The sequence below is a fragment of the Telopea speciosissima genome, chromosome 10, assembly GCF_018873765.1.
Source record: "Telopea speciosissima isolate NSW1024214 ecotype Mountain lineage chromosome 10, Tspe_v1, whole genome shotgun sequence".
Lineage (NCBI taxonomy): Eukaryota > Viridiplantae > Streptophyta > Magnoliopsida > Proteales > Proteaceae > Telopea > Telopea speciosissima.
The window spans coordinates 6,635,475-6,662,840 of NC_057925.1; the positions used below are offsets into that span (position 1 = coordinate 6,635,475).

General features: G+C 36.0%; 2 protein-coding genes across 4 annotated transcripts; both read right to left on the minus strand.

The window, feature by feature from the left end:
* Positions 1 to 210: 210 nt before the first annotated feature.
* LOC122641419 (eukaryotic translation initiation factor 2 subunit gamma-like) lies at positions 211 to 27,048 on the minus strand. Of its 2 annotated transcripts, XM_043834653.1 has the most exons (10): positions 27,045 to 27,048; positions 25,134 to 25,141; positions 9,604 to 9,738; positions 9,437 to 9,498; positions 6,226 to 6,338; positions 6,041 to 6,143; positions 2,869 to 3,096; positions 2,529 to 2,747; positions 1,789 to 2,049; positions 211 to 731 (listed from the first exon to the last, which is right to left on the minus strand). In XM_043834653.1, exons 3-10 carry the CDS (start codon positions 9,707 to 9,709, stop codon positions 429 to 431), a joined length of 1,395 nt encoding a protein of 464 aa, XP_043690588.1. In that variant the 5' UTR covers positions 9,710 to 9,738; positions 25,134 to 25,141; positions 27,045 to 27,048; the 3' UTR covers positions 211 to 428. The 2 variants fall into 2 exon arrangements, with proteins under 2 accessions (XP_043690588.1, XP_043690587.1); XM_043834652.1 differs by lacking the exons at positions 25,134 to 25,141; positions 27,045 to 27,048 and adding an exon at positions 10,140 to 10,187 and having other exon boundaries at positions 9,604 to 9,737.
* LOC122641420 (myb family transcription factor PHL5-like) lies at positions 21,570 to 26,267 on the minus strand. 2 transcript variants are annotated; one of them, XM_043834656.1, is made up of 7 exons: positions 25,420 to 26,267; positions 25,058 to 25,274; positions 24,909 to 24,985; positions 24,776 to 24,815; positions 22,381 to 22,435; positions 22,144 to 22,210; positions 21,570 to 22,045 (listed from the first exon to the last, which is right to left on the minus strand). In XM_043834656.1, the coding sequence occupies exons 1-7, from the start codon at positions 26,026 to 26,028 to the stop codon at positions 21,833 to 21,835; spliced, it is 1,278 nt and encodes a 425-aa protein (XP_043690591.1). In that variant the 5' UTR covers positions 26,029 to 26,267; the 3' UTR covers positions 21,570 to 21,832. The 2 variants fall into 2 exon arrangements, with proteins under 2 accessions (XP_043690591.1, XP_043690590.1); XM_043834655.1 differs by having other exon boundaries at positions 22,144 to 22,213.
* Positions 27,049 to 27,366: the final 318 nt, after the last annotated feature.

Consider the following 27,366-nt stretch of genomic DNA (forward strand, 5'->3'; position numbering starts at 1 on the left):
CAGAAGGTCTCCATTCTGGGCCTCCCATTCCGTGCAACTGGTTGAGAACAAAGTGCAATAGAGCACTTGCTCCCGGAGGTATCCATAGCCTACCATTCCTCATCCAGTCTTACTTCCCCCGCGTGCAACCCCCCCCCCCCCCCAAAAAAAATTTACTCTTATTATCCCTCTCGTGCCTGTTGTAACATGCAAAAGAAAAAGAAAAATCTTAGGCCACACAAAAAATTTCTATGCTCCATTTAAAACTAAAGATTTTATAACAAGGAGGAAACAAAACCAATAGTATGCATCAATGTCTTCTTCTCCACCTAACAAAAATTGTTCCTAGAAGTTGTCTCCCTTCCCACATCAAGCTTGATATGATGTGACCTCACTTGGGGTTCTCTTTGATCTGTTTTTTCTTCCAATGGACTGGCTGCGGATTGAACTCAGATGGGAGATGGTGGGACATCAAGGGTAGTTCCAGCTTGAATTTGGCCCCATCCAATAAGTCGCCAGTGCTTCTCTACACGTCGGCTCAATGCAACCTTCTCACCTCTGCTAGTACATACTGGAGAGGTTAGTTGCAGCTTGGCAAGATCATTCTTCACAGCAATGACACGAGCACCAGTAGACATGGAACCTATGTTCAACATAAGAATCTCTCCCTTGGTTAGTTTTGATACCTTCCCCTGCTTCTCTGTACCCTTTGTCCTGACTCCAAGAAGCCGACGGAGAAGGAAGAAATTGACCTGAAAATTGAAAAAAAAGACAAATCACTCTACCACGAAAATAAGCAAAAGGATTATTGAGAGAAGGGGTTAGGTTTTGTAGCTAGCAACTCACATACAGCATTGGTGGGTTAGAAAACAGCTGTTTGCCACTCGGAAGAGTGAAGTGGCTATTTGGACTACTGTAGGGAATGGTCGGTATAAGGCATGTGCCAAATTTTAGCCTCAAATTAAATTATTTACCCTCCCATCTAATTCCATGTATGTCTGCTATGCACTCCTCGTAGTCCTGTTCACCCTCTTGTACCCATGCTTTGTTTTGACACACGGCCAGCTCTGATTGGGGCTGGAATTTGGCATACACACAGAAGATTGGGCCAGCTCTGATTGGGGCTGGAATTTGGCATACACACAGAAGATTGGGGTTCTACCCATCCATAAAAATTTCAGCCCCGCATGATCTAGGAACTTATCCCACATTAGACCGTGGTATGCACCTAGAAAACGTTAGCACGTGGGTTGCCATCTACCAAAACCGCTCACTCAATTGTAAGAAGAAATTCAATCTTTTTCCTTTCCCAGTCATTCAGCTCTGTATCTGAAACGTAAACCCAGTTGCCTCGAAAAGGGCAGCCTCAGAAGAACTGCATAACAAAATTTACACAACAGAGTTGATGGGTTCCAAAATTTATTGGCCAAGCCTGTGGGATGAATCCAATGACCATGCTTCCCAAAGTTGACAACAGTAACAGCACCACAGAGAAAATAGTACCCTAAATTACTCGTTCATCACAAACAAATAAATAGATTTAGCTCAAATGTAATGAGCATAGTTCTCCAATCTAGTGGTCCAAGCAGAATGCAATGGCCTAAGTTCATCAATCCAGTAGAACAAGATGATAGCCTAGATAGGAGTATGGAACCCACAAAATGCTAGGCCAACCCCTGATACACACCATGTCTATATCTATACCCTATATAAATTTAGAAATTCAGCTCTTCACACTAACGCTTAAAGCTATATCAGGTTCTCATAAATCAAATTAAGAAAAGACATTCTAAAGGTTCAGATGCCTACCTCAAGTTCAACAAAAACTTCAGGAAGAGACCCAACCTCACCAAGAACCTGACCCACCAGCCGATCAGCACGTGTCAAAGTGGGATCCATTGTTGTGCCAACCCCAATGAGGCCTCCCGGCACCGCAAACTGCAGCTCATTTTGCTCAGCGTATAATGAAACTATTCTTGAGTATATCGGAGTGCAACGAATGTTACCACTCTCATCTTTCACAACAATTCCAGGCCGGACCTCAATGAACTGATTAACTTTCAGAACACCCTGCATGACATTTTGTTTTAGTTCATAGATCTGAGTAGTTGAGCCATGTATCCTAGAAAAAAGGCATACTCCACCGTAATTCTATATGCATTATATACATAGATGGAACACACTCAGGTAGGTAAGTCCCAAAGAGGAACCTCAAAATTTGATGAACAAGGTCCAACCAACAGGGGAAGTGCAACCATCAATCTACTGCCCCATTTTGGAAGGTCCCAAATATGGATATACTAAAGAAAATGGTGAAAGCATTGGTCAAACCAACAGGGAAAGTGCAACCATCAATCTACTGCCCTATTTTAGATTGTCCAAAAGATGCATATAGTAAAGAAAATGGTCAAGGTATTGATACAGTAAATCTACATGCTAAGACCAGTATCATACAGCAACTGCCTTTGCATGTGATATGCATCAGCAATGACATACAGCATGCAGAAACTACCATGTAACTCTTCCACAACTATTAAGAAAAAACGAACCCTGAGAATGCTTCCACCAGCAACACCACCCTTTATCTCATCAACCTCAAATCCAGGCTTATTCACATCAAATGATCGAATCACAATCATATTTGGTGGTGAGATAAAGTTCCTCTCTGGTATGGGTATCTTTTTGACAATGTATTCACACACTACATCGATATTATATTTTAACTGAGCAGAGATTGGTATCACCGGAGCACCATCAGCTACAGTTTTCTGCACAAATCCAACCAAGGAATACACAACACAAACACACAATGCATGTTAGTCGAAAAGGAAAGAGTTATGTCACCAAACCAGGACATACATTTGCTTCAAACGGCTTCAAAAAACAAACCTGTATGAACTTCTGAATTGCTTCATGCTGATTGATGGCAACATTTTCTTGAATCAGATCAACTTTATTTTGAAGAATAATTATATGTTGGAGGCGCATAATCTCAACAGCAGCCAAATGCTCTGAGGTTTGAGGCTGCGGGCAGCTCTCATTGGCAGCAATCAGAAGTAATGCTCCATCCATGATTGCTGCTCCGTTGAGCATGGTAGCCATAAGAATATCATGACCCTATTACAAAAAAAAAGGAAACGAAAATGTACCAAGACATAAAGGGGTTAGATGCACGATAACTTCATGTGTATACAGACACAAATTTCTCTAATTATTTCCCTATTACACTTTATATCTCACCAACAACTCCTTATTAACTCGGCCTCTCATGGATTTGATTACGCTCATGCAAGCAACCAATGATCAAAAAGGATAATCCATTTATGTTGGGCCTCTCATGGACTTGGATAAGCTACAGACGGACAGCTCCTAGGTCTTGTGAGAAATTTTGTGATAGCCAGCCGTGGCTCTGAAGTAATACTTGATTCATGATTTCTATTCTACTCAATACATGGCTCAAATAACCTTTAAAAATGGAAAGATTTGTGAAACCAATTAGACATCAAGCCTGCATGATTAAAAAACTCAAAAACTCCATTCTTGAAATTTCCTTTGGAAAAAAATGCCTATTAGTTAAGCAGTGGCACATTTAAGCAATAACTGAATAAAGATTTATGAGATGTTCAATGGTGTGGAACCCAATAGGTGAATGAAGTCATCTCTATTTCATCAGCATTAGGTCACATTTTGAAGTTTTTCTGGAGTTATAAGATCCTAGAAATGGAATTTAGAAGCTAGAATGCTTGCTGGAACCACACTTAAGATAATCAGCTTCGACAATAATAAGAAACCTGAGAAAGAATATAATAAATCAAATCTGAAACATTGGAGCATTGAAGGAAAAATTTAACTATGATTGACCATGGTAGAATCAAAGGAAAATGATGAACAGGTTATAACTAGAAGATAGATTGATGACACCAGAACTGACAAACAATGGAGGAATTCAATAATAGATCACAAAAAAGGAATCTGATTTGCCTAAATAATAGGCCAAGCACCCTCCTGGTTGTAAGAATATTGAAAATTCTCCAACAGAAAATAGATGAAACACTGCTAGCTAATAAGGTCTCCAATCCAAGTTAAGCAAAGATCGGTGGCGTGGAGCCCTCTACCAGTAGTTAACCTCAACTTTGACGGGTGCTCATTACGCAAACCAGTTCCCTCAGGAGTGGGAGAAGTGCTCAGATCAAATGGAGTTGTTCTGAGAGCAACTTCTGCTCCTATGGGATAAGTAGATTATATTGGGGCTGAAATTGTCCCTAATAATGGACCTATCATATGTTTTGAGAGAGGCTTTTTACAAAATTATTTGTTGAGGGACATTCAGCTACTGTTATATCTTGGATGAGACCAGTTTTGCAGGTCACTTGGACATTCATTCACATCACAAGCATCAGATTAATGGCCTCTCAAATGAATTGCTCGTTCAACTGGAATCCTAGATCTGCTAATAACATGGAAGATCAGTTGGCTAAACAGGGGGTTTCATAGGCTGACTAGGAAATTGGGTCTTCTATTCCACTGTCAGATTAGTCCTTGTTTGGATGTATCTACGGTTGTAGTCTTGGGTACAGGCTTTGGTTTGTTCTCTTCTCATTTCAAGGAGATATTGTATTGGTTCTGTAATCATAAACTTCTCATTAAAGAAATTCATTTTTCCATGGGAAAAAAACAAGAAGCTATTTGTTCTCTTCTCATTTCAAGGAGATAGTTGTATTGGTTCTGTAATCATTATCTTCTCATTAGGTTTGTTCTCTTCTCATTTCGAGGAGATAGTTGTATTGGTTCTGTAATCATTATCTTCTCATTAATGAAATTTCTTTTTCCATGGAAAAAAAAAGCAGCTAGCTTTAAAACTAAGCAGCATAGAAAATAAAAAATAGTGAAGATTGATGGGAGAACTTAACCAGGGGAAGAAGAAGAAGAAGAATCAAGAAGGAATTGAAAGAATCAAACCAGAGAGAGAAATAAAGAACTAAAACTGAACTAAGAGGAAGGGGAAAGAATATACGTAAGCCAGCCCTAGAAGCCTTCAAGTAACAGCAATCAACAGCATATAGAAAAACAAACAAAACTCCATTCAATTGTTAAAATTGAGGGGGTCACAAGTACATATAGACTCTCTTGGTCTTCAAACAAAATAAGACACTAACAAGAACACCCTCTATACACTAAAACTGTGCAAAACAGCTCCTGTCGTCAGCTTCTACAAACACCAAGGTCCAAGTGGCTCAAACACTGCCACATCCTAAACAGTGTTTAATGTCACTGTACATCAGTGTTGCTGCAAACTCCAAATTTCTCATACTCAATTAATATTTCTAGACATGACAAACATACCCACCCAAAATCAGATAATGATTAATTGCCCCCTTTGTGTTGCATCCAGCTCTTATGGACCTTGGTTCTTCTTGGCTTAGGCCTCCTGATAGGATAATATCAACCCACCGACATGAGACTCAGCTACTTCATCGCATGTACCTAGTCCGAGTTCCATAATGGTGCTTGGATAATGTAACAAAATATAAAATTAATATACTGTGCAAGATACATTTTTCTTCATTTTCCTCACACCTTTTCATGTTTGCAACATTTACAACTGTTCTAATTTTCGATACAATAAACCTTGGAGAATTACATTTCCAAAACAAAACCACATTTCAGAGACCACCAGCCATATCTTACCCTAAAAATCAAAATCTAGTATTTAGGTACTTGGAACTAGTTATTTCACACATCTAAGTTCTGCTGAGGTACTTCATAATGCGAGCTTAGAAACAGACATCTTCTATTATTGGCAAAGATTACTTAACACACTAAAGAAATTTTGTATTCCTATGGTATGCAAAACTTTAAATTCTCTTCAGCACACTGAAATTTTTCTTAATGTACATCAATAATTGTCTATGAAGCCTGACATCGAAAACATATCCACGAGAGTCAATATTGAAGTAATAGGAAAACGTCTTCTAAAAGAAATTATTAAGATCATACATACTTCACAGAACTAGTCTAATATACAATATATGATGGAGATCTCTAATGCCAGTCATCTTACCGGGCAGTCTACAAATGAAACATGCCGCAATAGCTTCATCCGTGCATTTTCAAAGCCAGGCACATCACACAGAGGAGTATCTTCTTTTCCACTTCCATAGGCCCTGCAAAACATTTTAAACATAAATTATGAAAATCCACGGAAAAAAAAATAATACAATTAAGCACTTCTATGAGAGACCATACTTGTAACACGAGGGTCTTGGGCATCTTTCATCTTCACACTTGTATATCTTTGCATTGGCATATCCAAGCTTAATCGTAATGTTACGCTCCAACTCATTTTTAAAGCGAACAGTCTGGAGATAGAATAACAAAACATTTGATCCAACTCAAAACATAACATATGCATTGACTTTGCGCAGGGCAAACTACTGGGATATACCTTCTTTTATGTTATGACAATTTTCTTATATGACGCAAGATTTAACTAATATATGGCTATGTAAAGCAGTTCAAGGTTCGAAAAAGAATCAGGAGACAAAAAAACTGCTAACAGCCCAGAATCAAAGTTAAAATGAAGGAACAAATATTGGACCAGAATCGATTAATGGTAGGAAAAATTAAAAATTTTCAGCTATATTCAAGAAATTGATATATAACATAGAAAAGGAATGTCAGATCTAAGATTCAGATAAGAAATACACTAATAGGTCACATAAACTAAGATTGCAAGAAAATTTAATCTCAAAAGATATATAACTAGAACAGAAATCAATATATGTACAATGAAGAGAAGACAGTAGAGGAGGCAAAATAGAATATCATAGTTAGAAGCATAGTGAAGAAGAGAGAGGAAAGATCACACTTGATCCCACAGAACTAGAAACAAGAGAAAGAATAAGCAATAAGCTGGAGGGGGGGGGAACCTTCACACGTATTTGTAGAGCTCAACGGCTCAAAACTAAAGAAATAAACTCATTTTTAAATCATCTTGAACTGATGGGGGTATATATATAACCTTTTGAATTCCAGGTAAAACAAATAAAGGGGGTACTAATTATAGTTGTCAAAGCAACTAGACGACCCAAAGCATTGGAGAGGCACCGAGACGTGCAGTATTTATAATATAGCAATGATGATTTTAAATAATTATGCTTCTATGCAAAATAGAAGTCATAGCATTATTATATGTTATAATTGTACTAGTAATGACTAAATATGAGAAAACCAAGATATAATATGCAAGCATATTGATCAAAAAACAAAACAATAAACATAAATTAATGTAAACTTGTGAAGTGTCAGAAATCTGAAGTATTATAAGGGCATGCCATCATAAGGCTAGGTGATGCCTTGAAAACTATGCATCTAATCACTCTCTTACTCTGAATAAAGTAAACACACTCAAAATAAAATTGTACCTCACTAATAAGTATCCTAATCTAACTCAAACACAACTCTAATCTTGTATACTGACTTCACATTGCCTTATAGGGTTATATATTAAATTAGGCCCACTACAATGAACTATATAGAAAATAAAAGCCCCAACCTATAATATAACTTCCCAAAGCTTGTTTTCAGCCCATTAGACCATCATTTGCACCTTGTGAACCTTTTAGACTTAAATCTAGGCCTCCATACTGGATCAGCGTCTAATACAACTTAATAAATTCCCTTGGTTTTGGAAACACTCTCATCGGGTTTTAAAGTGCTGACGTATCATCATGACATTCTCATTCAGCCCGAAGGGAAATATGTTGCACACATATAAAATCAGCAGCATGTGGACCAAATAACAGTGCAGGAATCTAGAGCGAAAAAATGCAAACATTCCAGGATCAAAGTATAATCGATACAAAACCAGGTAAGAGAATTTCCAAAACTCTCAACTACATTCAATAACTTGAGATATAACATAGTAGAGGAAGGTCAAATTTAAGATTCAGCCATGGAAGTACTCTAACAAGTACTAGAAACTTTGATTTGCGAAAATTTATTTTCTATAGACAGAAAACCAAAATTAGAAATCGATAAATGGAGACAGAAGAGAATTAGAAAAAATCATAGAAAAAAAGTAGAGGAGCTAAAAGATGTGAGAATAAGAACAAAGAAAAAATAAGCTCACGCGTGACCTCAGAGATGAACAAAACTAAAAGCAAGAAAAAGAAGATACAGTAGGCTAAAAGAACAGCCTTCACCTACGTTGGCAGAGCTCAACAGCTTAAAAACTCTTGAAATAAACTCAATTCTATTATTCAAATCATCTCTAACTGGAAAGGGTATACATATATATAACCATTTGACATTTCTAACGAGACTCGTGGATGGACCCATAATCAATCTCCCACACCGAATAAAATAAATAAACTCAAAACAAACCATCTAGCTAATAAGTATCCCAATATAACTCAAACACCAAACTTAACAACTAATCCCATGTCATGATTTCACCCCAACTTATGGGCTTATAAATTAGGACTATTACAATGAAAGCCAAGAAAATAAAAGGCCCAACCATACAACTATCGAAAGCTTGTTTTCAAACCATTGGATATACTCTTTGAGGGTCTTATGGACTTGACATCTAGGCCTACATAAGGAATCAATGTCGAAAGCAACCGCATCAATAGGACCACAGAAAGTGACTGCCTAACTAAAACTCAAGTAGCTTAATAGATGTCACAAATGCATTACCCTATTTTACAAGAGGGACCTCCCCTCTAAGTTGCATTATGATTAGAGATTGGTGGCATATAATTGCTTCTCCACAACACCTAACGACAACTATGTTTCACTACCTAATTAAAACTCTAGCTTAGTAGAAATCACAGATGCATTACCCTATTCTACAAGAGAGAACTCCCCTCTTGGTTGTATTATGATTAGATATTAATTGCATATAATTGCTTCTTCACAACACGTAACGACAACTATGTTTCAATTGACAGGGAAAACAATTTTTTGAAACACATCTTCGTCCTTTCCAAAACAATAGGAACTAGAAGGTTCACATATATGAGTTGAATCTTGGTTGACCGTCTTTTGCTTCCACATGCATTAAGCACTCATTGTAAATACTCATACCAAAGCATTCCAGCACTGCACCAATACTTCAGAATTACTTGAATTTGTTTCTTTCCTAGTTGTCAACATCAGTTAATTACTTCATATATTATGAGGATCCTTCAAATTAAAGCATAGCCAAACCCAAAAAATTGGGATAATACTTGGCTAGAAGTAGTTGTGTTGCCTCGAACCCCATATCGAGTCAGGTTCTAGCTCTGTACAGTTCTACTGAATTGTATTATATATTGTCATATCAATGCTAATTTATTACTCAGACTCTCAATATCTTTAAAAGCTCAATCAACAAACTCTCATGAAATGAACCAAGATCAATCACAGGGACTACAAAAAACAAATATGATTTCTTTGCGGAAAGAGGAATTACCTGGACACCAGAAATTGCTTTTACAACTGTCGACTTTCCATGTGCCACATGGCCAATAGTGCCTAACAAATTAACACACAAAAAAAATTTGTATACATTTTGATCTTAAAAATACGAATTGGTAAATCACCTAATTTATGCTACTAGTTCAACATTTTAGTTATTACCTATGTTTATTGTTGCTTGACGAGAAATGACTTCAGGAGATAGTGGATGTAGTTTTGTCACATCCAGCTTGCTTAGATCCTGTTCCATCAATCCTTTTCGAGACATTTTGACTGGTGAATATAAAACCTCAGTCCTGGAGAAAGGGAGATTGTAATTAAAGTAAATACTCGAAAGAAAATTATTTCATATGAACTATTACACTAAATTCAATAAAAAAAAAAAGATCATATCCAGCTATCTCCAAAAGAAATTTATCATTAGAAAAACATGTAAGACTGTATTATGACTGCCCGCGTTTTCATGTGTAAATAGTTCAAAAGTTCACGATCCCATGTCTACTGCAAAATACATGAAAGCTAACGAAGAAACAAATAATAGAAAGTATTAATAACAAAAGAAAAAGAAGCTTCAAGATCGAAAATACACAAGTACAGAAATTTTTGCAAGATTCCACAATGTCTACAGATCCCAACAGGATAATCGAGAAACCGAAACGTGCAACAAGACCTGATACAAGAGAAAATCAGGTAATTACCTTTACAGGTTCAGGAATATCAAGTACTTTGTATGAATCGGGAATTATTCCTGACAATTGTAAGCCAGGAAATATCGTCTGCAAAATTCATCAAACCAGTATTAAGATATGTTGAAATGAAATAGAGATTTGAAATACAATCCGTGCTTGTATTGATGAAAAAGAAACTGAAACAATTTCTTACATCCAGATGTTTCTGTACGATCCTATCGCTCTTCTTTGCCTAGAAGACGAAGAAGAAGGACCACCACTTATTTGAGAAGGTCCAGCAAAAGGCCGTCGGCGTTGGAAAGGATGTGAACCGCTGGCGCTTGAGCCTGAAGGAAGATGAGAGATCAGGGATTTAGGGTTGGGAGAGGCGGAGAGTGAGAGTGGGAGTCCGAGAGAGGCGGAGAGTTGTAATACACTTGAACCAAACGGCTTGGGAAGCCGTCGTAGGGATTAGGGTTACGATTTACGATATATGACTGAACCAGGTATTTAAAGTGAGAAATTCGATTCGGTTTCGGTTCGAACAGACAGTTCCCGAGCTGGAACCGAAACCGAATTGAAGACTTGAGTTTTAGAATCGGATTTAGGCCGGATGTATTTGGTTCGGCTCGATTGATCTTATTTGGTTGCTAATATTGAGAGTATCAAAAAAAATCAATGTTCTCTGTGGTGCTGCAGCGCAGGGTGCGCCCAGGCACATGGACCTATCATTCAAGGGGGTGGGATGATCATTGCGCTCACCCCCATATAAGGGTGTCAATTTTGGATCGAAACCGAACCACCCAATAGCTTATTGGTCTGGTTTTGGATCCGGTTCTGGGACTACCAATTAAGTTATTGGTCTCCCAACGGGTCTAGAACCGATAGACCAACTAAGAACCGGTCAAACCGAAACAATTCACATCTTAACCTTTTATATTATATAATTCTTAAAACTTAGGGTCATGAGAGATAACATCAAACCTTTATTTTTTTAGTCTTTCATTTTAATTGAATACAAAACAAGAGCCAATATGGACTAGTTCTATGATTTGAGGAAAAAAATGATGGTGGGTTATTGAATATATGTAGCATGTGTTAGAAATGTATATATATATTTTATTATAGACTAATTGGAACCGTTTAGGAACCGAAACCGGCCCACTTATTAGTTAATGGTCCTGGATCTCAGGTTTGGAATCGATTATTGGTCCAATTCTGGTCCAAACTCCTTGGGGCCAGAACCATTAAGGAACCAGACCGATAGCCCAAAACCGGACCAATTGACACCCCTACCCCCATGTGCCTGGGCGCAGCCTGCGTTGTAGCACAGAGAACAGCGCCCCTTAAAACTTTCACAAGTTATCATAAATTTATTTTATAAATATAAAACAAATATATAAATTAAGAAAAAACATTATTTACACAAATTGTTGCCTATTCGTTATACCAAAGTGAATCAAAAGTTAGTGAGAGTCAGCAAGATAGGGTTTGATGATATGATAGAGGAATTCCATTGGTTGTATTCGAAATCTTCAAAAGTTGTGGAACCATGTGTCAAGGCTAGGGAATTTTTGGAACGAGTACAAGACCAAGGAGTCCTTCATTCAAACACCAAATCTCCCTGATCTTCATATTAAGATTCACATCATGGTCAAGACTCTTTGACAAACTTCATCAGCTCCAAAAAATGATCTGTGTAAAAAACCTGTAGCAACCAAAACAATATGTCGTTCTAACAGATTGCAGGAAGTCCACCTCACTTTGTCTAGGACTGGGTTAGAAGGTCCTGCGCAAATCAAGATAGGGTAATTTAATTTAGGTAATAATTAAAACACATCAAAAATAGAATTTTCAAGATTAATTTGAATAGATACATCATTGGGAATAATTGGGGATGGGGGTGGATGTTGAGATCACTCAGCCATCGAGAAACATTTTTGAGAATGCAAGTCGGATCGGGTTTAATAACCCCATGAGTTTTCTTGTTCTGATGCTGCCAAATAAAATAACAAATTATAATAAAAACAGGAAGAAAAAAAAACACTTAAGAAGTGGTTTATCAAAACTATTTCTAGAAAGAAAAGAGATGCAAAGCTATTCCAAGGAAGGGTAGAAGAAGTATTTCATTCTCAGTCCCGGAGGATTTCCAGCTCATATGCACTTAATCCAGTTACACAATAAGAAAAAGAGAAAAAGATGCCTAATGGATTCAATACAAGATCCACAAAACAACAATTAGGGCCGATCTGACTCCATTTTGAAAAGAAGCTTTTACTGGAATTCCTGCATGTAAGACACGAGAAAAAAATATCTTAAATTTTGGATGCTAAGGAAGTTTCCAAAAGAAATGCCACCAAATTGAGTATCGAGAGTTTGTTGGATGTCTTGAAGACAAATATTTGGCAGCTAATTTCGTAGAAATCTACCCTCCTTAGTTAAAAAGCATACCCATCTGTGATCATCACTAGAAGCATTAACATTAGTAATTAAGCATAAACAGATGGCAGCCTATTATAGAGCAATGCTACGTTCCAATGAATATCAATCAGATAATTATGAACAAGATCCTTAGAGTTAAGGGAATCAGGAAAAATAGAAGAAAGATTACATCCTGAAAGGAAAGAAATCCAAAGTTCCATCAAAGAAAAAGAGGTCCTACTATTACTGATATGTCGATATACCAATGTCTTTAGAGTCGGTAAGACATGTGCTATGTTGTTCCAAGGCCAAGATCATCTCTTAACCATAACCTTTGGATAAAAAATAGATAAACTTACCATAAATGCTCAGTGATGGTTTAGTCTGTGTTTGAATGGCACTAGCAGTTACAATTACTGTAACGGTGTTGTCACTATCTCAATTTTGGCACACACACATTCACAGCTCAATCACACATTTGAGTTCACATCCACCCCACTACCATACAGTGGCCAGGTCTACTGGACTATGAACACCCATCTTGCAGTCAACCAACACTCTAATTCCACAAATATAGATACAATCATCCACAACACAACATGTATGTGGTTCGTCAGTGTACCTATATCCATGGGATAATACCCTAAACAAGGTTTCATATTAAACCCAATACATCACACCATTTTCACTGTTCCTACAACCCATGAGCTCCTACTCCTACTTCTGACAATGCCACAATACTGTCTAGGGCTCCAACCTCAATCCGTCCAAGCCTTAACTTGACCGATTATACAATATATAAAAGTAAAATTCAAAAATTTCCCCAATTTTACAAACACCTTCTAGGCATACATCTTTCAATTACCTAGAAATAAAAAAATTAAAAAAAAAAAAAAAAAAAGGGATTTGCAAGGTAAGATTACCTCTCCCTGGGTAACTTCGATGTCAGGTGGCTCCTCGATGCTCAAGAATCAACTTTGGCAATGTCAAAACTCCAATAGAAGTGTCACCAATGTCCCAATTGAGTAAAAACCATAAAATGCAGTTTTTACAATTTCAAAAACTCTTAAAACAAGCTTAGTGAATTCTTCCTCGAATTCTGAGCACACAAGACAAAACTATGCTCAATTTGGATTTCAAATGAGCCTACCCCCCCCCCCCAAACAAAAAAAAAAAAAACTTCAGCTGTTCATTTAGAATCTTTAAGGGGCAAATGATATTATAAGGACTTGTCTCGTGATAGGCGACCACAGCTTGTTGGCTACCACAATGGTTGTCGGATGAGCCATCAAAAACACGGGCTGCATATTAACCATTGGATAAACTCAAATAAAGTTGACGGAAGCACGAGCTTGTGAGAGTTCTGAGGATTGTATCTGGTGTTAGATCACCATACGTGAGCACAACACCGCAACAAAGAGCCCAAAAGGTCTACGACGACATGAATCTGGATTGTCGGATCCAACCTCAAATATAAATTTGGTTTTTTGTACGTAATGCCAGTACACAAGTCAACATTTTCCCTGACATAGATTGTATAACATGTTTTTCTACACAATTTGGAATATATAGATGTACTATACAATATTATTTGATAATATTGTTGAAAATCTAAAAATAGTAGGGACTAAATGAAGGATTCAATTATTGAAGGCACAATATTTATTGTCAATAAAGGGACTCCCAATTAAAGCGTCACTCTCAAAATGGATCTCGAGCGAGCCTACTTGTGTCTTTTGTGGCTCTTGTGATGAATTCATCTAGCATCTATTTCTATTATGTGATTAGACTAGACATATTTATGCTTTAGGCCCTTCGGGATTGAGAACAAAGCTTCTCTCCCGTTTATCTTTGGCTAATTTATGTGTTTCCTTCTTATCATCAAATTTTCCTGATAAACAATCTTATACTTGGTTATTTTCGGATTTTATTATCATTAAGTACATTTTTTTTTTTTATGAACTGTCTCAATATCTTGAAATTGCATATTACATCAATCAGATGAAAAACAAAATGAATTTTTACACCAAATATTGTTTCTACAATTCTTGATTGCCCAATTATGCCTAACAAATTAAGAATTTAAAAAAAATATTGTATAAATTTCAGTCTTAAAAATAGGAATTGGGTCAGTCACCTAATTTATGCTTTCAATTCAAGATTTAGCTAAAATTAAAAAACATTGACATTGCCTGAGTTTATTATTTTGATAAGTTGAAATAAAATATTACTAAAAAAGCTCAGAATTTAAAATTACATCATCCCCATAAGACCTTGTACTCTAATTCCTGCTCATTTATCCAAACTTCTACAATTTTTACACCAAATATTGCTTCTACAATTCTTGATTTCCCAATTATGCCTAACAAATTAAGAATTCTAAAAATATATTATATAAATTTCAGTCTTAAAAATAGGAATTGGGTCAGTCACCTAATTTATGCTTTCAGTTCAAGATTTAAGCTAAAATTAAAAAACATTGATATTGCCTGAGTTTATTATTTTGATAAGCTAAAATAAAATATTACTAAAAAAGCTCATAATTTAAAATTACATCATCCCCATAAGACCTTGTACTCTAATTCCTGCTCAATTGTCCAAACTTTTATAATTTGCCAACCCATCAATCACAGACATAGCAACCATCTTATAATACCTCTTGGAACAACGTCTAAAAGATTTGTTGTCATTAGAAAAAATGTTCCAGTTTTGTGAAGATGAACTTGAAACAAAATGTCGTAAGCCCATCTAGATCTGTTTGAGAATTGATTAGAAAACCCTTCACAAATTAACACACAATGATGCAAGTTGGGGCAGCATAGTGGGATATAATGAAGGTGAACTGAGTTGATCAAGGGCAAAGATAAAAGTAGGATCAGTAGAAAAATGGAGTGCAAGGACTTAATATTACCTGTTTTTATTGTTGCCTGATGAAATATGCAACATAAGGAGAGAGTGGATGTGTTTTTGTATACACCCACAAAAACTTTTTATATGAACTGCTACACTGAAAATTCCATAAAAAGAAAATCATATCCATCTCCAAAAGAAATTTATCATTAGAAAAACATTGAGACATTTAAGAGTATTCTATGACTGTGGCACAATCTCTTATATTATGGTTTCATTTTGTATCACTCTTGGAATGCATTCTGAAACTATACAAAACAGTCTTCATCTTCCACCTATGATTTTGACGTTTGGATTTACTATTTGTTTGACGTATATTTGTTATCTCAGTTTCTTAACCTCAACATTTTGCGGGTCGCAGACACTCCACCTCATGAAGATCTCATCTCTACACTCTGGTTAAAGAGAATGAACTATACCATATTTTGAATGCATTTGGAATCATATAGTTAACTAACTTCTTGAATTTAATATTGCATTTGGTATGATTTTTAGAATGCATTCCAAGAATGCAACACCAAACACAACATATGCAAAAGCTGTCTTATTTAGTTGGTAATTACAACTGTTAGCCTATTTCTGTGAAAAAAGACATACAAATTACAAACCTTAAAAGGTTTACTCTTTGTTGTTCGATAACATGCACATATATATTGCATAGAACATTAATCTACTATGATATTGATACAATCTTAGGTTCCAAAACCCATAAATTAGATTGCTATGGATCCATAAGAAAAATGGCATAATGGCAACTTTGTAAATATTCAAAACTATTTAGTACACCTTTGGAGTGACGAATAGGAATACAGACAATTTAGTAAATAAAATTAGGTGAAGGAATAAATAGGAAATTTAACACACAGTCACAAACATGTGATAAAACATAAAAGATTTTATAAAACAAGGGAATTTTGTGTAAATAGCTTACAATAAAAGCTTTTAATAGCAAATAACAAAAAAATACTTCTTCCAACAAACGATAAGAACAGAAGTCACAGTCAACCAGATTTAGACTTCATTAACTCAACCAAATCAAAGGAGAACTTCACCAATAGAATCACAGAATCACCCGAGCCTAGGCCCATAAAATGGGCTGGACTAAGCCCACAGACTGGGCTAGACCTGGCCCTGTTAAGATTACTTTGGCTACTCAAACAAATCAAAGATGAGGATTACTTTATGGTTCCTCCTAGGAGATATGACTATAGTAGAACTCGCTAAAAATTCATTCTATCACCTTTATAACTATAATATATTGCATTGGAAAAGACCCAATCTCATCTTGCAGTACAAGTAGAGATGAATTGAAGAATGGCCATTGCCAAAGTGGCCACTCTGGGAACAACGCACTTTGTTGTAGAATCTGACTGCAGAGAGGCAATTCTCTACCTACAGGGTTCTCTTATGCACCCTCCCCTTGAAGCAGTTCTAATTTTGGATGATGTAATGCGCCATTGTAATTCTTTTACTACTGTTTCATTTTCTTCTATTCTACGGGATCTGAATACTGTTGCAGATACCCTGGCTAGGAGGGCCCTGTCTAGTGTGTGTATGACAGATTGGCCTATTTCCACTCATTGGCTCTAAGACATGTTTGGAGTTCAAAGGCTCTCACATGTTTATCAGTAAAGCTTCATGTTACAAAAAAAAGAATTGAAGAAGAGTTTTATCATTTTGACTCTATTCCTAAATGGTTAGAATTGGTTGTTGAAGAATCATATGTTTGTGAGTCTACTAAAGGACTATTTATGTATCAAATTTTATTGTAATGGAATAAAGGTCAATCTACTATTTGACCCAAAAAGAAAAAAAGTGAAAGAAGGAGAATATCAAGAGACCTGTTCTAACAAATCAAAGATGAAGAGGAAGACAAGGAGGGGAAACAATAAATTTTTATATTACCTATAAATTAAAAACAAACAAATAAATTTCAATCTTTCAAAGAAAAATGATTATTGTTCTTTTGATTTCATGAGACACTTGTAAAATGAACCACACTAGCAAATACAATATAAAATGTACATTAACTAATCATTTCTGATCAAATATGCATTACTTGGCTTTATGGTTTCCTCCCATGTCTCAGTATCGTTCTTCACAATCCACATCCATAAATTTCCATGATAGTTAAATGATAACATCATGTTATTTATAGACAAATTATGATAAAAAAAAATGGAATGACTAATTCTATTAATGTTTATTTTGTGATGAACATATCATTGTGAATATGCACTTCATCGTCATGCATAATGAATGTCTTGTTGGATTAGTTGATGTATGTGTACTTCAAATCCAATTTAATATGATTAAGTTAATTAATATATTTTCATATTCATGTGCTTACTGTGATTATCGATCTTATCAGTAGTGGAAGCCATGTGCACTGGGACTCTCTTTTTGTTCTTTCGATACACCCATGCAACCTTTTGACTATGAATTTTATGGCTACTTTGTGTGTTTAAATAAAAATTATCTAGAAGTTAATACAAGAATCCAAAAGCTAGTACAAGCTTAACTCGATCTGATTAAGAAGAAGAAAAAATCTAGTATGTACATAAATTTGTTGAGACCCTCTTTTACAGGGGGTTTTTCAATTTTTTCTTTAAAAAATTAAACTCAAATACCACCATAGATAAAGAAATGGATGACGATGAAAAAATTGAAATATATTTTTCCTTTTTAAGGGACAAATAATCGTGAAATCAAGAAACATGATATCCATATGAAAACAAATTAAGGCATTAATTGATGGACTTCGCAAATATATTTGAGGCTCTACCATTCAGTTGTTGTTTTACACCTAGAAGAACTTTTCCTGAAGACAACTTGTGCCATTGATGTAGTTGTTGTTAAAGCTGTTTATTGATCTCTTCCATGCCACTGCCATGTATCACTACATAATTCTTATTGTCTCTCAACAATACATTATAATCTTATCTCCTTGGCTAGACAAGTTTAGGCAAGCTTTTCCTCTACCCAAAAACATCTTCTCTGGTTCTCCAGAAGTCACAGAGTGGTAGTCTCAATAGACCAAGTATAGACATGGCTAGTTAACATAAGTTCCTTCCCCAAATGCTTTGAATACATATTGATCTGAAGTACTAACATAAATAAATGTATACATCTGTGATGGAATCATGGGAAACACAAGTTCCAGTTCTTACGAAAATTGAGATTGCACTTCACCAGCTCATGAAAAAGCAAAGCCACCATCTGGGAAAAAAAAATGCAGGTGAAGAGTCATGATATAGTATCTCAAAGGAACATTTGACTGCACATCAGTAGAAGAAAAATGGCAATTAGGCTTGGAACCTCCTCCCTATTACAAACAAAACAAGAAGTATTTTATAGATAAATCATAATCCATTGAAAGAAAAAAAGAAGGAAATAGCAACTAAAGCCTAAACCAAAATAACTACTTATATGATATGAAACAACAATTCTCATCCATGAATAAATGATGCGAGTTCTTCGATAAAAGAAAATATATTTCGATGTGGCTAGGAAATTTTTTTTTTAACACTAATTGCATTGTCAAATTCATTTTGATGGCCAGTTTTGGTGGGAATTTATACACGTTTAAAATTGATTGAATTGGAACCAAATAATACCTGAACATGAAATTTAAGGTATATGACCATATGTGTGTGGTTCTCATTTGACCCCCACCCCCAAAGGTCTAGTACCAAATCAGAAAAAGAAAATTAGGGGCCTTTTTCCCTGGTGGGTTTGTCCTAAGTTCCAACCAGATTCTTGTCCAGTTCAGAAATTTTGGGTGAAAATATTTCAAGAGTTTCAGGGATTTTAAGTCATAATGAAGGTTTTTTCCGAAGTCACAAACAGGTCAGCCAAAGACAATTAAGACAGGCAACCCTGGTTCATGCACTCAAAATTTACCAAGGAAGAAAATAAAGAGATAAGTACTCATGGTCAAAGTTGAAGCAAAAATAAACTTTCTATATAAGAATAGTTCTTCATTATTCTAAAAATGGGAACCAGACTATTTCAATGTCTTAAATAATTCAATCAATTAACTCCAAATAAACAAACCCATATCCTGTTTGAAATTGCATATTACATCAATAAGATGAATCACCTGGACACCAGATATCGCTTCTACAACTCTCGACTTTCCATGTCCCACATGGCCAAATTTAAATCTAAAAAATAGAAATTCTATTAGTCACTTGACTTGTGTTTTCAGTTCAACGTTTAAGTTAAAAATAAGAAACATGGATATTACCAATGTTTATTATTGCCTAATTACAAATTACTTCAGGAAAGAGTGGATGTAGTTTTGTCACAGCTTGCATACCGAACACGCCCAATTTTCCCTTACTTTAATTACAACTTCCCTTCTCCAAGACTATGAGGTTTTGTATACACCAGCCAAAATGTCTCAAAAAGGTTGATGGAACAGGATATAAGCAAGCTGGATGTGACAAAACTACATCTACTCCCTCCTGGAGTACTCATCAAGCAACAGTAAACATAGGTAATATCCATGTTTCTTATTTTTAACTTAAATGTTGAATTGGAAGCATAAATTCAGTGACTAATACAATTCATATTCTTAAGATAGAAATCTATACAATTTTTTTTGTGTCTTAATTTGTTAGGCACTATTGGCCATGTGACACATGGAAAGGCAAGAATTGTATAAGCGATTTCTGGTGTCCAGATGATTCATCTTATTGATATAATATGCAATTTCAAAAATAATTTTAAGTTCATTTCTTGAAAGTGTGTTGATTGAAAATTTTAAGATATTGACAATCTATGAGTAAAATTAGCATTGGTATGACAATATATAATACACTTTGGTAGAACTGTACAGAGTTAGAACTTGACTCGATATGAGGTTCGAGGCAACGCAACTACTTTTAGCTAAGTATTATCCCAATTTCATGGGTTTGGCTATGCTTTAATTTAAAGGCTCACACACACACAATGTTTGGTGTGGGTGAAAAGGAAGCATGAGGCCCACATTGGCGCACATACGCTGTGTGAGTGTAAAGGACACATGAAGCCCACATTGGCACTCTCTCTCTCTCACACACACATATAGTTCTAGGGTTCAACTTTATTTGTTGTAGTAGATAAGTTCATGATCATGCTTGAAGCCTTTCAACATTGCAATAATTTCACTCGGTTGCTTGTTTGTTATTGGCCATAGTCCTTTGGATTATATCCATTAGATGAAAATCTTGATGAGAGAGGAGATCTATCTCACGTCAAGATTAGGGAGATGATGTACATGGAAGATAATCTTTTCTCTACACTTTTTGAATTGAAAATTCAAATCGCAACTAAATCATTCCATTGTTGGATTTGATCCATAAGGGTATAATTTAGGGGAAGATTGTTGATTTGCTCCAATATTGAAAGGTTATATGACCAATATTCTAAAAAAGGTTTTAGAAAGCATATAAAAATTAGGGTAAGTTTGGGTAAATTACATGTCACCCCTGGTTTTCAAACGAAACTCATATCACCCCTTGGTTTTTGAAAAATCTCAAATCACCCCCTCTATAGTAACGGTGTTAGTTTGCTGTTAGTTATTGGTGTGAAAGGACTATTTTACCCTTGTACTAAAACATTAGAATTAAATTTACAATACTACCCTTCCTTCATCTTCAACATTGGTCAAGGATAGTTTAGGGATTTAAGTTTATTTAACTGACTGACATCATCACTTAACAGCATAAAACTAACGGTAGGGACTAATTTGTCATATTGAGGTCTAAACTAGGGGGTGATTTGAGTTTTTTCAAAAACCAGGGGGTGATCTGAGTTTAGTTTGAAAATCAGGGGGTGACGTGTAATTTACCCTAGAAATTATATACAAAGTATAAAATCAATATTGGGAGTAGACAATCCAAGTCTCTCCCTATTCTGTTCTACTCTCTCTCTCTCCCCCTCTCCCTGTTCTTGGAGGTGGTCGTTTTGACAGGAACGAAAAGCTACAATTGTGGGAAGAACCATTTGTGGAAGGGCTAAGGTCACATGGAGGGTTCACATCTATTAACCTTAAGGTAATCTTGACCCCCTCTTTGATGTTAAATTTTTTGAATTACCGACCCTACCGGTAGGACGACCCCTGTCCATGCCCAATATCCTCATGTTCCCAAAGTCCATCCAATCACAATGATGGATATTGACTGAAGAGATTCCTTTTCACCACTGCTGAAGGAAAACTCAATCCAGAAGAAAATACATCTCCCTGGAACATTAGTTGTAGTAAGATCACGAAGTAAATCTGTGTGCTATGAGTTACAGTGGAGTTGGAGTGGTTCATCTTTGCCACAGAACTTTGATATTTTGATGAACCATTCTAGGCCCTGCTTACAAAGTTAGAGATCAAAGAATGCAGAACCAGAAGCTAATCAACTCATTTCAGAGTGGAAGTGGGTACTCTCAGATTGTTCTCCGACAGCAGAAACCTGAATATCCTCGAGACTATTTAACTTTTCAGGGAACAAGTTATCCAGGTTCCCAGTCTGAAAAAGGCTGTTGTTTGTTTTCCTCTGCTGCTCTTCAAACATCATTTTGAGTTGTCTCCCTTGTTCTTCAATCCGCACTTGTAGATTTCTCTGAATCTGACAGTAAGGGTGTGGATGAACAAGTGTTATAGTCTCTTGAAGAAATATATCCTAGGACAGAAAAAGAAAGAACAGACATGTAAGGGTGAACACACCTCTAATTGTTCATGGAGACACCTCTGTACATCTAGTTGCAGTAGCAGTGCTTCCGTGATTTGCGAGCCACTATGAGACAGGAGATAACATTGTAGTAAGTTTAGTTGCTTGTGCATTGGCTAGTGAATCGTATAAACAATAAAGTTAGTTGTCAAGTAAAAAATAAATGTCTTAGACATCCAGTCTGCAAGCTAATGATAACCAAGGTAAGAGACTTAAAACTATAAGAAACTTACGTTTTTGCATCAATCTGAGTTATGTTATTCGACAATGTTTTCCGGTCAGATTTTCCTGCAATAGCAACAGAAAACAGACACATTTTTTAGATTTTCTGTAACCAATTGCTGGCCGTAGAAGGGATTCAAACTATTCTACTCATATTTGCTACTTGAAAATTTTCTAGAGAAGTTTGATTAGCAAAAGAAACTAGTAAAATGATTGAGAATATTCACAATATTGCATGTCTCAACATTCACATCATTGTCGGCAAACTAGTTTAAATAAGTCTAATTGTTGTTCTCTTTTCAGAACAACCCCAGTGGAACCAAAAAGAAAGAAAAATGATTCATTATCTTATCTCAGTGTGTTATTTATGAGATTTTATTATCGACACCCCTTAAGATGTCAAATAATTTGTAACCTTACTTTTTTAACCCTTTCAGTATAAGTGTGTAGCACATTTTTTCCAATGATAGTAAATAGTAAATACTGTAATTTCACATGTGTACTCGAAAATGTGTAAGACATTGACAACTTTTGATAATGACTAAATGACAAGTCATTTTCAAATTATTTTTGTAAACCCTTTTAAACCCCTAACTTAAAGAACTTTGTGAATGGGACAAGGGGCAGTTAAAAGAAGGTGTCAAGTTCTTAATACACCTATAGACTTTATGGATTAGCACTTCCTCCTCTTCCAGCTTTCAGCATCTAGACATGGATGGCTATCGACAGCCAGAATCAATGCTTGTTCATGAATTAAGTAGTTAAGTCTTGGTGTCCCCAGCAATCCAGAATGAAAGGAGATCCCACATGGATGCAAAAACATGGAAATAGATCAGTGCTGGGGTGTCATTTCAGTTGCATCAGAGCATCCAATGCTTTAGGCTGGCCTTGGGCATTTTCAAAGGTAGTACCAAATGTTAGCTGGGTGACGCGGGGGGGGGGGGGGAGGAGAACGACGTAATATAGATATGGACAGGTAAAACACAGCTGGACACTAATTAGAAGTGTTAGACACTGAGAATGGCTGGAAGACCTGATCAACCATGTGCATGTAGTTAACTGATAAAACCCTCATAAATAAAATGGTTCATAATACCATTATACAAAATTCATAAGGGTCATAAGAAGAGAAAATGTTGTCTAGAACAGCAGGGATGCATAGTATATGGTGGAATGGTAAAATAGCATTCAATTTGGTGAGGAAAAACTCAACAACATAGGATAATATCAGAAAGACCCTAAAATAGAATGAAATTGTAGTACAGGACTATGTAGCTGCCCCAATTAGTTAGGATAATAGCAGAAGACCCTAAGTCGTCTTTTTTTTTTAAATAAAAACAAGACTCAGTTGGCTCAAGTTGAGGATAACAGTAAACTTTAGAATCAGAAGTCGATGAACTTTTGAATACTGTGAAAGTGGGCAAAGAAAATAATTAGTAAGGACCACTGAACTTGTAGGCATGCCCTCCCTTTTATAGGACATAAAAGACAAAAAAATTGAACACATCAACCCAATGTAGTGGCCAAAATCATAAGACCCAACTTAACCAGAAATGGCCACCAGTAATACTAATTAATAAACAGGGGGAAATAAAGGTGCAAAATCTGGTGCAAAAACTTTAAATGATATAATTAATAAGCTAGCAAAGTTTTACATGTATTTGTTAATTCTACATCCAAGAAGCAGAGTCTTAGCTAAAATGTTAAAAGCATATGGGAAAATTATACTCGAATAAATGCAACCAGAACAATCCTGTGAAATGACCTAATGTGTCCATGATTCACCAAAAGAAAATTCAAAAGGTTCTCCATGAATTCAGCTAACCAAAAGAAAGATCAATACTGCTGGCTGGAATGTTCCTTAGCTCTATCTTACTTGGAAAAAGAGGAAGGGTAAAGAAAAGGTCCACTCAACACCATTAAACTCAATATTCCAAGAAGATAAAATCTTAGGCTCATTATACAATCTAGATATTGTAATATTAATCAACTAGGAAGGATTCATCTAATTAAGTAACAGCAACTTATCTGGCAACACAACTAGTATTTAAATTTGGTTAGTAGGTTTCTGGCACTCTAAACCCAAAAACTATCGAAAGGAAGGATAATACCCAAACCAGCTAGTATAAATAAACCAAAAATCAAATCCAGTTTGAGTTTCTAATGGTTCATTATAGAAGCCTGAGAATATTAGAACAAATTATTTTAGCATCTATAAGCAGATCGCTAAGCCATGTAGTACAGAGAAGCAAATCCATTCTCCTATTAGAAAACTCACAATAGCATAGTCAACGTTATCATCTAAAGCAGCTCGCTTAAAGGTATCACACTTCCACCAGCTATCATACATCTAATACAATGAAATCCCTTCAGTAGTAACAGATTAGTAAATGATAATAAAATTACCTTCTGCAGATTCTGGCATGTACTTGGCAGTTCGATATTTCTGTCAGGCAAATGAAAAAAAATACTAAATCACAATCAAGTTAAACATCCAATGTTGTGTACTTTGCAAAGGGGAGGGAAAGAGACAACCAACCTGCAAATGGCTTTTCACATGGAAGATAGTCAGCCCTTCAGAGTCCATCAACCTCAGGATTCCCTTCGGAGTTGCCTCTACACTCAACAACAAATAATATGTCATTTGACGGCTCCTTGACTTGAACAAGTTTTTATCATGTTACTTACTCTCTGCACCTCCAAGACGATTCACAGATTCAACAAACCGCACATGAAGATCTTGAGTCCATCTAATCCGTGTTTTACTTGAGGCTGCTGCTCCAGATGAAACAGGACTGCCAGAAGTATAAGAAACACCCCCGGATGTAGGTCTTGGAGATTGCCTGTCTGGCTGATGATGGAAGCTCGGCTGTACTAGAGGAGGGTTGAATGGATTACAATCAACCTATGAAAATGGAAAAGACCAAAGCCAATCAAGCTAATTCTTCTCTGTAATTCTACATATAATTAAAGCCACATATCTTGAATGACTGGAAAGAAAAATCTATATTGTCAGAGACTGGGAGAGGAGGAGAAAGAAAAGAACTCACTCTAGGATTCTGGCTTCTTTGGATAGGGACTGAGAGGTGCCTACTGTCCAAGGTGGCTTCCTCACCTGCCAACTTATTTTGCAGAAGAGGGAGATGGTCACTCCCTGGCAAATTTCTTGAGGAGATTGTATTGGAGTCATCACAAAATACGGGTTGCTGATTGCTATGCAATGGAAGTTTCACAACAGATTGCAAGGTATCCCTTGATTGAAGGTCAATATCATCATGCTTTGCTGAGTTAATAGAGAGGGGATCCTCATAAGGCTGTAATGATGGAATTGCTAGATCATAATTCTGGGGAACCTGGGGGCACCACGGGAGTGTGTCAACTTGATACTGGCACTGTGGAAAATCTATGTAGTCTTCAGCTGTATAAAAAGTAGAAGTTGTTGATCCGAAATGACTTGAAACTGTACCAGCTGGATTAGCAGTCCTGTTTTCAAGTAGAGATCCTCCTCCAATGGCTGATGATGGAAATTGGAAACAAACTCCCATGTTCAAAGACTGCCGAGAACCAAAACTTCCAGAGGAGCAATCAGATAATTCAAAAGGATAATCACTCAAACATCCATTGTTTGGCTCTTGGCACTCAATCTTATGAGTGTTCATTTACAGGAAATCAGAATTGTCTATATCTATGAAAGGGAAAAACTACAAAACACTTGAGAGACTATTTCACTAGTACCTAGAACAGATCTATTATTGTCTTCGTTCTTAATTGACAGGAGAACAATACGATAGTTTGTTTGCCTTTTTGTGAATTCTCTCAGATGAAAAGCCACGGCAAAAACACGTAAAATCCGAAAAAAACGATGAAGCAGAAAGGGGGATAAACATCATACTTTGAATTGAAACTGTATCTTTCTCATTTATGTAAGACTTCTGGCATAAGAATACCAATTGAATGCATAACCCCATCAATATATTATATTATTCCTTAGATGGATAGATGTAAACAAAATTGACAAAAATACATTAGAATATAAAAAGTAATTAATTAATTAATATATTAACCAATTAAACAAACAAATATCTGTTCACTCTAAATTGGTATGTTTACTATGAGACGTTGAATCCTAACTAAAAAAGGTGGTCGATTTAACGTGAAGTCTTTATCAGAAATCTGTAAGTTTTTGCTATGGGTATCAGGAGATAATAATTTAATGTGTGAGATACTGGCATAAATTCACAACCCCCTACAAGCCTTTAATTATTCCTAAAATGGATAGGGATGAAAAGTAATTTTGCTGAAAACACAAATACATGATAAAGGGGGCAAAAAATCAAACACATTGTGCTCATTTCCAATAGAAAATAAAACATCATGGCCTCTGACTGCCTTCACTTCCCTAAAATTGAATGTTTATACATCAGAATGAGAAATTAACAATGAAAAAACAGATCACAGAAGAATTTGTGTATTGTAAAACCAAAAACAGAAGTTAGGAAACTGCAACCAAGACAACATTATAAAATGAAATAAATGAAAACCCAAGTCTACAAACAAAGTAAGACAGTGGGGGAAAAGTTAAAGCTTCATGAGTTTTGGGGAGGAAGTGCTGGTGGGATTATTCTCTACTTTTTCTCGTTTGGGTACTCGAAACTAACAAAACTCATTATAATACTCCAATGCAAAGGACAGAGAAGCGAGGCAAGAGGAGAAGAAACCAAGATTTTTTTTTTTGAGAATCTTTGAACAACCATTTCACCAGATATGATGATAAGGAAAGAATCACTGTTTTTATTGCTCTTATAGTACATGCATAGTCACAGATGTTATTCCCAGTGAAAGCCCCCGATAAGAATCAAATGTCATTAATGTAGGAATTCAAAAGAAAAGGCCGATTCCTTTAATGGGTTTGATGTGAAAAGAATAACCAGATGGATTAGGGGTTGCAAGAGTCAAAAAGCACAGAAATTCCGTCTTTAGCACTTGACACTCGCTCA

What these genes read in the sequence shown, in the direction of transcription:
- LOC122641419 (XM_043834653.1), bottom strand. Translation starts at nt 9,709, where the DNA reads ATGTCTCGAAAAGGATTGATGGAACAGGATCTAAGCAAGCTGGATGTG. An exon ending in TTTCATTTGTAGACTGCCCG is followed by an intron (nt 3,097 to 6,040) that starts GTAAGATGACTG and finishes TTTTTGTAATAG; the next exon opens with GGTCATGATATTCTTATGGC. An exon ending in CAATTCAGAAGTTCATACAG is followed by an intron (nt 2,748 to 2,868) that starts GTTTGTTTTTTG and finishes GGATTTGTGCAG; the next exon opens with AAAACTGTAGCTGATGGTGC.
- LOC122641420 (XM_043834655.1), bottom strand. Translation starts at nt 26,028, where the DNA reads ATGAACACTCATAAGATTGAGTGCCAAGAGCCAAACAATGGATGTTTG. An exon ending in AAAGAAGCCAGAATCCTAGA is followed by an intron (nt 25,275 to 25,419) that starts GTGAGTTCTTTT and finishes CCATTTTCATAG; the next exon opens with GTTGATTGTAATCCATTCAA. An exon ending in ACTCAGATTGATGCAAAAAC is followed by an intron (nt 22,214 to 22,380) that starts GTAAGTTTCTTA and finishes CCTGTCTCATAG; the next exon opens with TGGCTCGCAAATCACGGAAG.